Source organism: Echiichthys vipera (genome assembly GCF_963691815.1).
Source record: "Echiichthys vipera genome assembly, chromosome: 3".
In the NCBI taxonomy this organism is placed as follows: domain Eukaryota; kingdom Metazoa; phylum Chordata; class Actinopteri; order Perciformes; family Trachinidae; genus Echiichthys; species Echiichthys vipera.
The window spans coordinates 25,316,477-25,326,130 of record NC_139828.1 but is presented as its reverse complement, the minus strand read 5'-3'; the positions used below and the strand labels follow the sequence as shown (position 1 = coordinate 25,326,130).

The following is a 9,654-nucleotide window of genomic DNA, read 5'->3' as shown; positions in this document are numbered from 1 at the left end:
TTACTTGTAATGATTATTTTAACCTTGTGGTATTTTTTTTTTACTTAAGTTAAGGTTTTAAATACTAAGACCATGATCACACATTTACATAGTAATTTCCTATCTATATTTATATACCTGAAGATTTCATACAACACCTCTCTTGTGTTGTATGGAGAGTATAAACAAGTGTTAATCATCACCTCAATTATCTGAAACAATATATAAACATACAAATAAATAATCAGCTTGTGATGTTGATATTGCATTCTCATGTTGGACACATATTTTACATATGCTATCTTCAATTGTGGCCACAACCACAAGTGGCCAGGAAATAAGAGAAGTCCCCCCAACACACATTCTCATGTCGGTTCTGGCCCCATCTATGGGTTAAAGTCAGAAATACAAGTGAGATCAACACTCAGGTCAACAAGACAAATGACTTCTCACATTTATTAATCTGACCCTGCATAACATCAGTCTCATCATTTTACAGAATCCAAGCCGCTGACTTCTACACTGAGTGCCTCATATTCAAGGAGTCTTCATCCATGACATAACGGAGTAGATTCTGTATGCACATGCTGTGCTTGTCCGGATGATATGTGTTTGTTTTGGGGAAGTTTATGAGGCAGAGAGAAGGGAGTGGATTAGAGGAGGAGGGTGAGGAGGGAGGGAGGGAGGGTTGGATGGACTCAGTGCAGACTGCTGCTGCTGCTGTTGCTGCTGCTGCTGCTGCATTATAAAACACTGTCAGCAGCGAAGCAGCTGAGCTCTGCACGCAGACATCTGAGAGCACAGCAGGAAAAAACAAAAAAAAGACAAATAACATGTTAATCAAGAGGTCAAATCATCCAAAAGATCGGAGTCTGAACAGGTAGGACCAAGGCTCTCAACACTGAGAAAACTGATCAGCTTTGGAGATGAACAGCTGCCAACTGTGGGGTAAGATTACTCTGTTTGTACTGTTGTTGACTACCACAGAACATATTTCATTCAGTGTATTAACAAAAATGATGGTCGTCATAGAAACACTGTTGTCTTTAAGATTTGCATTAGAACTTGCCGAGTGAATAACTTTGCAAATGACTTACTGTGTGTGTGTGTCATTGTTTGTGTACATGTTGTACCCACATGTATACATTCATGGCTTGTGTGTGTAATTACATTCATCTAAATATACATGGTAAGTGAATTCCCTAAAAGAAGTTGTCTAAAAATGTCTTATCTGTTATTTTTAAACTTTTCTAACATGATGACCTGGTATTATAAACCACCTGCCGCCTGGGGAATTATTGGTAAACTTGTGTCTGACATCAATTACAAACAGCCAGAGGTCGTCATAGAGGCTGCCATTGCTTTAAGTGGACACAGACATTTTCAGTGAATCGTAGCCAAGACTGAATCTTTTCATTTTACATGTAGAATGTGCACATAAAATAATGTCCTCCACCTGTTCACTGTGATAAAGAAGACAGCGGACAGCTAAATATGTGATTTTTAAAGAAGAATTCCTAAATGGAAGATAAACTTATTATCAACACAGAAAAAAGAATAGTCGGAAAGGCTTTATTTTGAAATGAATGACTTATTTCCCTTTTTAAAGATGTAATGAGTTGCATGCGCATATTATCCAGCATTTTTCACATGCATGTATGTCCTCCTGCACACGCACAGGCACCTGTGAGAAGAGAGGACCGTTTCTTTAATAATAGTCATTTCACTAATGCTGACATCATTGCTGCAGAGCGGAATCGGCGGGCGGGGTTTCTCTCTCAGAGGATCTCACACTGGCTCTGTGGCCAGGTCATTACCCTCAAAATGAAAAACATGCTACACTAACAGCATGGAGCGGCTGTGTGTGTTTCACAAAGCATCGTCTTCTTGTCGTGTGTATGCCCTTCCTGTTTATCTCACTGTGTATACTGTCTCATTAGTACACACATCATTTGTCTAATGTGTGTAATACCAGCGAAAATATGTCGCAATAAAAAAGGCACTTATTTTTAGAGACAGAAAAGGGGATGATCCTTCTCTGTAAACCTGACACACATGTTCCGACGCCCCCGCTGACAAAGACAGCCAAGAGCAGATGCAAAACTCACAATCTCACACCCACGTGGGTCAATATGCAGAGTGTGTATTAATGCAATCCATAAATCTTAAAGCTAAACTTTTCTTTGCATTTGGTCAAACTCCCTCAAGATTTTCTTCTTGGTGAGCTTCCACAAATGGCATTATTATGGGATGTTTGATGTCCAACATCTGCCAGAGTGGATTTAGTGGTGTGTGTAGTCCCTCGTGGTTATTTTACGTCAGTGTAATACAATTATATGGGATGAGATTGTGTCTTTCTCTCCCTGTAACATACATGTATCATGTTTCTGTGTGCCTCATGATTAGGTTCCCCTGACAGAAATTGCGCTGGATGTTATGTCATTACTTGGGAATGTTATGGCAAAAAAAAAGAAGACTTGGAACAGTGACAGATGTTTTGTTTGAGGTCTTTAACATGCAATTCTGGATGTGGATGAGAACATCAGCGTGTGAGACGGAGTCAAATAGCGATTGCGTCTTATTACAAGAGTCACATCTGGCCTCATGCTGTACTTGATCACAAATTAGATTCACTGATGTGCTTTTGTTCTGTCTGCGGCCATGACAACACCACTGTTAGTGTTTTACAGCATTGTGAAAGCTGATAACAGGCTCCCATTTCTGGTCACAACCTGTTCTAGAGTCTGGCACCATAAACACACTGTTTCTGTGCAATTGTTCGATTTTATCGTCTCTGTTTCCCCTCTGCTCTAAATATCAAGCAAACACAAAATCATTTTGACATATGTTGCTATATATTGAGCACTGAGCTTAGTTTAATACCAATATGCACGTGGAAAGCCATTAGAGATGTCCTACAAGCATCATCAGATGTGAGTAAAGTTCTCTAAAAAAGTGCTGTTTGCATTTACAGATTTGAAGATGTGGCTGCTGATGGGAGTGGTCTGTCTGTGCCACTGTGTCTTTGGACAGCTGTTTGAGACCAAACTGAAAGGAGCACCGCGTCTGATCTGCAGTGTCCCTGGGTCACCGGGCCTGCCTGGAAAACCTGGTCCTAGCGGGCCCCCAGGAGCAGATGGGAATGTGGGTATCCCGGGAAGAGATGGCAGAGATGGCAGGAAGGGTGAAAAGGGAGAAAAGGGAGACACAGGTATATAATAAAACATAAACAGATACAGCAGTTTATGTGTGCCGACAAAATAAACGCTACTGCTCTGCGCAACAGAAAAGCTGGCATGGAAAAGTTTCCTTATTTGACAGCTTGCGTGAGCATGAGCTGACACAGGGAAGATGAAGTGATGAGTTCCGGTGAACAGTTCATTGCCATTAATAGCATGGTTATGAAGGGAAGTGTTAGACAAACTATGCAGGAGTTGTTTAGAATAGTACGCTCTGCAGGTTTCATGATGAATGACAAATCTGTAATCAGACTTCCAACTCCCCCAAAAGAACATGAACATCATGGGCAGTTCAATACTATAATAGGTGCTGTCCTTGAAAGGTACCCCTTCTGTTTATATATTGCCCTCCGTCAGGGATTTGATTCCATTCCATGTGCCCCCTTGACACTGGCTCTCCCAGATAACTTAGTCATTAATGTTATTGGATCATCTCTGCTTGCTTTTATGAAACAGTCCCTCTTGTTCCCTAATCCTTTAAAATTACCACAGTTCGACCCCTTCTAAAGAATCTGCACCTAGATCCTAACATATACAAATCAGACCTATTTCTAAGTCAGCTTTAAAATCTAAGATTTTTTTGGGGGGGGATGCCATTTTAATTATTTTTGAAGAACTTGTAGATGTCTTTCTTTGACACAATTAATCATGCTATGCTATCCTATGCTATGTCTGATTTACTTGTAAGTTGAAAGATTTCTTTCATCTGATGACAAGGAATCCACCTGCTCTTTTAACCTTTGGGGTTCCTCAGGGGTCAATCCTCAGACCTGTTATATTTTCATTATACATATTCCTCTTAGGTCACCTGAACCGTTAATTTGGTTGTGTGTTAATTATTCATGTTGAATAATCACTGCCACACAGATGATACACAACTATACTTATAAATTAGGCCCAGTGACCTTCAAATGAACTGATCTGCACAAGTTCCTGGCTGAGATTATTTGTAGTTAGTAACTGGATATCTAAACGTTCTCCAACACCTCAGTTCATTGGCCATCATTGGCCAGTTATTCAGTCCTGCTAATTTCACTTGAGGGAATATCGTAAAAATAAACCTGATTATCTTTCCAGGAGTTGGAAATGGTTATTCGTGCTTTAGATGACTGTAATGCTTTTTATTCCAGCCAAAGCCAAAATACTCTCTCTGTGACGTTCTCACCCCGTTTCTGATGTTACTTCACTGGCTTCCAATTCCATTTAGGATTAAATTTAAGGTCCTTCTCCTCATCCATAGAGCTCGGACTGGTCTTGCTGCAGAGTATATTTACTGATGCTGTATTAAAATCTTGTTAGGCTCCTCAGGTCCTTTGAACAAAGCCTTCTAGCTGTACCTTATTCAACACTGAAAGCTCTAAAGCTATTTTTCCCTGGGGCTTTCAACTGTACGCGTGGTACAGTATAATATATTTATCTATGGCTGTTCACAAAGATTTATTTACTGTTTTTAGATTGATCATAGGGTGAAATTTTCACATAGTAAAGCTGCCATAGAGTTGGAAATATAATCCGACAAAATCACTATTGATATCATCTATGCTGTCTGAAACGCAATAAATGTGCCAGTGATAAATAAACCACCTGCGTTTTCCATTATGTGTCCAAACAGGAATTCAGACACATACCTCCATCTGAACATGAAGCTACATATTCAGAATAGCCCACTTGTGTTTGCACAAACACACAGTGATTCACATGGTTCCTTAGCTCCAGGGTATTTGCTGTGTAGTCAACTGGATGTAAGATAGTTTGACTGAATCAAGCTAAACTGTGCTGTTCAAATGTCACAGGGGATCTGTGCCAAGGGTGACTTAACACATGACATTGGGTGGGGTTTTGTGTTTCCATGGACTATGCCTTTATTAGTAAGTAAGGAGAATGTAGTTGTATAGCACTTTTCACAGACAAAACTCACAAAGTGCTTTACAAGGGCTTAGAGCAACATACGGGGCAAACACAGAAGAAACAGAGCACATGATTAAGACCTAGATATCTAGCTGACCTGGTCCACCAGTTCAACAAAATACCTGTTGAAACAGATACCGTAAGTCTTTATCTGACTTTAAAAAGAATCTACAACTGCAGACCATAAGGGTGCAGGCAGAGCATTCCAGAATTTAGCTGCTACAGACCCAAGAGCTCCATCACCCTAGGTCTTAAGGAGGGTGCGTGGGACAGACAGTAACATATTTGATCTAAGTGAGCGAGCTGAGGAGTATGGATGCAGTAGGTCACTCACATATGCAGGAGCCTGACCGTGCAATGCTCTACTCTATAAGTATGAGTGAGAATCTTAAACTGGAACTAATAGTCAACAAGTGCAGAACAGAAACTGATTCATTTGATTAAAAAAATTATTTCATCAGTGCCTGTGAAGACATAATGATCCCAACAGGATTTTTCTGTTTCAGGGTTGAAGGGCAGAGTCGGCCCAACTGGTAAGATTGGAGGCCGAGGTGACCGTGGCCCTGCAGGGAAACGAGGCCCTACAGGAGGGAATGGAAATGTAGGCCTACCTGGTTCTACAGGCCCCGACGGAGAAAAAGGGAACAATGGGGAAAGAGGGCCACGTGGAACTGCAGGAACCTGCAAGTGTGGCAGCCTGCAGCCTAAATCTGCATTTTCTGTTGGAATTACCAGCAGCTACCCTACAGAGAAAACCCCCATCAAGTTCAATAAGGTCCTGTTTGATGAGGGCGGACACTACAACCCACAGACGGGCAAGTTCATCTGTGCATACCCAGGCATTTATTATTTCTCCTATGACATTACACTGGCCAACAAACACCTGGCCATTGCTCTTGTGCACAATGGTCAGTATCGCATTAAAACCTTTGATGCCAATACGGGGAACCATGACGTAGCATCTGGGTCCACCGTGATGTATCTGAACCCAGAAGATGAGGTGTGGCTGGAGATCTTCTTCAATGACCAGAATGGTTTATTTGCAGACCCTGGCTGGGCTGACAGCTTGTTCTCCGGCTTCCTTCTCTATGCAGACACAAACTATTTTGACACACTGGCAGAGGACTATACATAGAACCCGGAAAACACAAACTGCTACTCACTGTTGTTTTATTACACATTGTCAAACTATATTTTTATACAAATGTTTGTACTGCTAGCTAGATTATTAATATAGAAACTTATCTACTGATTTGAAATTATATTATTTGATAAAGCTTGAATAAATTTACAATTTATTTGTTTTGGCTGGGAGTGGGATCAGTAATAACTTAATAAACATTGTTGACTGGTAGCGCTTGGTTTGGGGGTTCTTTATACAAAACGTTAAACTGAGGCATGTGTAACGAAGATATTGCAAAATACAATAAGAAATGTCCAAACGGGTCTGCCGTAATACTTTATTGGCAACAGTCATAGCAACATTGCCAAAAACAACAGGGAGGGAGGTAAATATCCAGTTGGCATTGCGCATTTATTGCTTCACGGACCCCGTAGTCGGCTGGTCCGTTGCGTCACTAATATGTTTGACTGACAGTCCGCTGGACGAATGGTTTGGATGCGCTGTATTTTTCCTCCAGCGGTTTCGTCATTTCAATTCAACTCAATTTTATTTACAGTGCCAGATCATAACAAAGTTATCCCAAGACGGGCCAGTCGGTGGCACAGAGTTTAAAGCGGTCACCCCATTTAAAGAGGCTGAAGGTCCTCGAGGCAGCGACCGCAGATTCGACTCCAACCTGTGGCCCTTTGCTGCATGTCTCCCCCTCTCTCTCCCCTTATTTCCTGTCTGTCCTATTTTAGAAAAGGCTTGGAAACGACCACCATCTATGAATTATTTATGATCTACATAGACCAAACATTTCCCCCATGAGCAACAACAACAATCTTGTGCACACAGGAACGTTGAACAGACCCAGCTCTATGGAGGACAGCCATCTCTCTTGATTGGTTGGGGAGGAAGAAAAGGATAGAGAAAGAGTGACAAGACTGACAGGCAGATGGACAGACAGACAGAGACAAAGACAGACACAAAGACAGACAGAGAGACAGTCCCAGAGATGCAAGCAATCACAAAAGTAACAGTAACTATAATAATATCTATAGTAATTTAAATATGACTTATATGTGATGACAGTTAATATAGTAGAATAGGAGAAACGAGAACAGCTAAGGTGATAGAATATGACAATGATACTAATAATTTAAGTGGTAAATATGATCAATGATGAGTAGTGCTACAGCTGTGATACAATGAGATATATTACTGATGATGTTTTTATGGGTACACATTTGATCATTTATAAAACTAATCATAATATATATGAGTAATATTGATAAAAGTTGGAGGAAGCGTCATGCAGGACCACGGCAGCAGGCACCACCACGATTAGCAGAGACCTGCGAGACGACAAAGCACAAACAACTCCGGGGAAGAAGTTGCCCCCCGGGGACAAATATAGTTTTTTGAATTTGAATTTGAATTTGAATTAGTAACATGCATTGATGAGACATGAATGATACAGGTAGAGGGGATAGAAGCATCAGGAACAGTATTATCCCTCCCTCCTGGGTCTTCCCTTCCCAGCTGGACGTGCCTGGAACACCTCCCTAGGGAGGCGGCCATCCTTACTAGATGCCCGAACCACCTCATCTGGCTCCTTTTAACGCAAAGGAGCAGCGGCTCTACTCCGAGTTCCTCACAGATGGCTGAACTTCTCAGCCTATCTCTAAGGGAGACTCCAGCCACTCTCCTGAGAAAACCTATTTTGACCGCTTGTACCCACAACTTTGTTCATTCAGTCATGACTGATACTGTGGGAGGGTGCTGCAGGAGTATGGGGTGAGGGGGTCACTTCTGAGGGCCATCCAGTCTCTCAATACCCAAAGCGAGAGCTGTGTCCGGATCCTCTGCAGTAAGTCGGATTTTTTCCCGGTGGGGGTTGGCCTCCACGAGGGTGCGCTTTGTCAACAATCCTGTTTGTGATTTTCATGGACAGGATATTGAGGCGTAGTCGTGGTGGGGAGGGGTTGCAGTTTGGTGGGCTGAGGATCTCTTCTCTGCTTATTGCAGATGAAGTGGTCCTAATGGCATCGTCGGTCAGTGTTCTTCAACACTCACTGGACGAAGAGAGACCTGAGTGGGAAGGCAAATCTCTCGATCCACCGGTCAATTTTCATTCCTACCCTCACCTATGGTCATGAAAGCAGTAGAAATATGTTCTCTTCGATTGGTAGTCAGTACACGAGCTGCAGTATTTTGGACCAATTGCAATTCAATTCAATTCAATTCAATTGGAGACTCTTAAGCGTTTATGTTACACACTGTTTGTAAAAGAAAACACCAACAACAACAACAACAACAACAGCAACAACAACAACAACCCATCAGTCATTTGTTCACCGACTAGATAGACTATGGTTTCCTCATTGCATAGGTGTCTCTGTGATTTTTCGTTCCTCAACTGTGTTTGTACTGATTGTATGTAGAAGCACCATGCGTCTGTGATGGGTTGAAGGAATAATGCACCTGCAACCAGCTATTTGTCACGGTTTGATTGCCACTGCTTTTTAAGAGGCATACATTACGAGAACTAGATAAGCATAGTATTCTAATCAATTAAAATACATTGTGTTATTTAAATTGAACTTCTTAAATGTGAAAAGTAATCTTCTTATCTCACACATGTTTCTAACCCCTTGTGATTCAAATGGTTCAAGATTGAGTGTAATATGTTTACTGGAAGTTATGGCAGCAAATGTTATATGAACAGAGGGTTGAATAGCGTAGAGTTGAACTGAGTTGCATCCCCTCTGTAGACAATTTTAGACACAAGCAAGTCTTGGCTTTTCTTCGTGGTTTTATTTCTCAAAGCATTTTCTGCAGAAAGGAGCACACAAACAGGCTGCTGGAGACAGACCCAGAGCTCAGGGCAGTTCTCATTCTATACAATACATGAATACATAATAAGCGTTTAGATGGGTGACATACAAGGCGAAGTAGTATCTTTAGTCACATTACACGCAATAACCTTCGTCACACTATTACAGGATAGAAAGTATTTCACAAGATACACAGAGCTGAACATTGTACGTTCAGATAAAGAACTTCTGCATCCCAAGGGGATAAAGAATGTGTTTTAAAACCCAACACATGTAAATTGTAATTCTCACCACAAGACATATGGTTTTAATTCATTTTTATAAGGATTAAAAATACATTTGTATTACTCTTACAATTACTATGAACGTCAGTAGCGTTGATACTAGCGTCCAATCACAAGAAGGCGTCGAATTACCGATTAGCCAATCATAGCACGGTAGGGCGGGACTTACAGTATCACCGGTGCTCGGTGCAGATTTTCAAGTTTGGTAGAGGAGTAGTTTATCTCGTTACTAGGCAGCGGTAATGGCGCCTGTTTGAGTGTTAGGAGAGAACTATCGTGAGGTGAACTAAATTTGGACACAA

General features: G+C 41.4%; 1 protein-coding gene across 1 annotated transcript; it reads left to right on the top strand.

Moving 5' to 3' along the window:
• Window positions 1-786: 786 nt before the first annotated feature.
• On the top strand, window positions 787-6,429 carry c1qtnf7 (C1q and TNF related 7). The gene is made up of 3 exons (XM_083940098.1): window positions 787-927; window positions 2,954-3,190; window positions 5,633-6,429. Exons 1-3 carry the CDS (start codon window positions 906-908, stop codon window positions 6,259-6,261), a joined length of 888 nt encoding a protein of 295 aa, XP_083796224.1. The 5' UTR covers window positions 787-905; the 3' UTR covers window positions 6,262-6,429.
• Window positions 6,430-9,654: the final 3,225 nt, after the last annotated feature.

What these genes read in the sequence shown, in the direction of transcription:
- c1qtnf7 (XM_083940098.1), top strand. Translation starts at nt 906, where the DNA reads ATGAACAGCTGCCAACTGTGGG. An exon ending in GAACAGCTGCCAACTGTGGG is followed by an intron (nt 928 to 2,953) that starts GTAAGATTACTC and finishes TTGCATTTACAG; the next exon opens with ATTTGAAGATGTGGCTGCTG. An exon ending in GGGAGAAAAGGGAGACACAG is followed by an intron (nt 3,191 to 5,632) that starts GTATATAATAAA and finishes TTTCTGTTTCAG; the next exon opens with GGTTGAAGGGCAGAGTCGGC.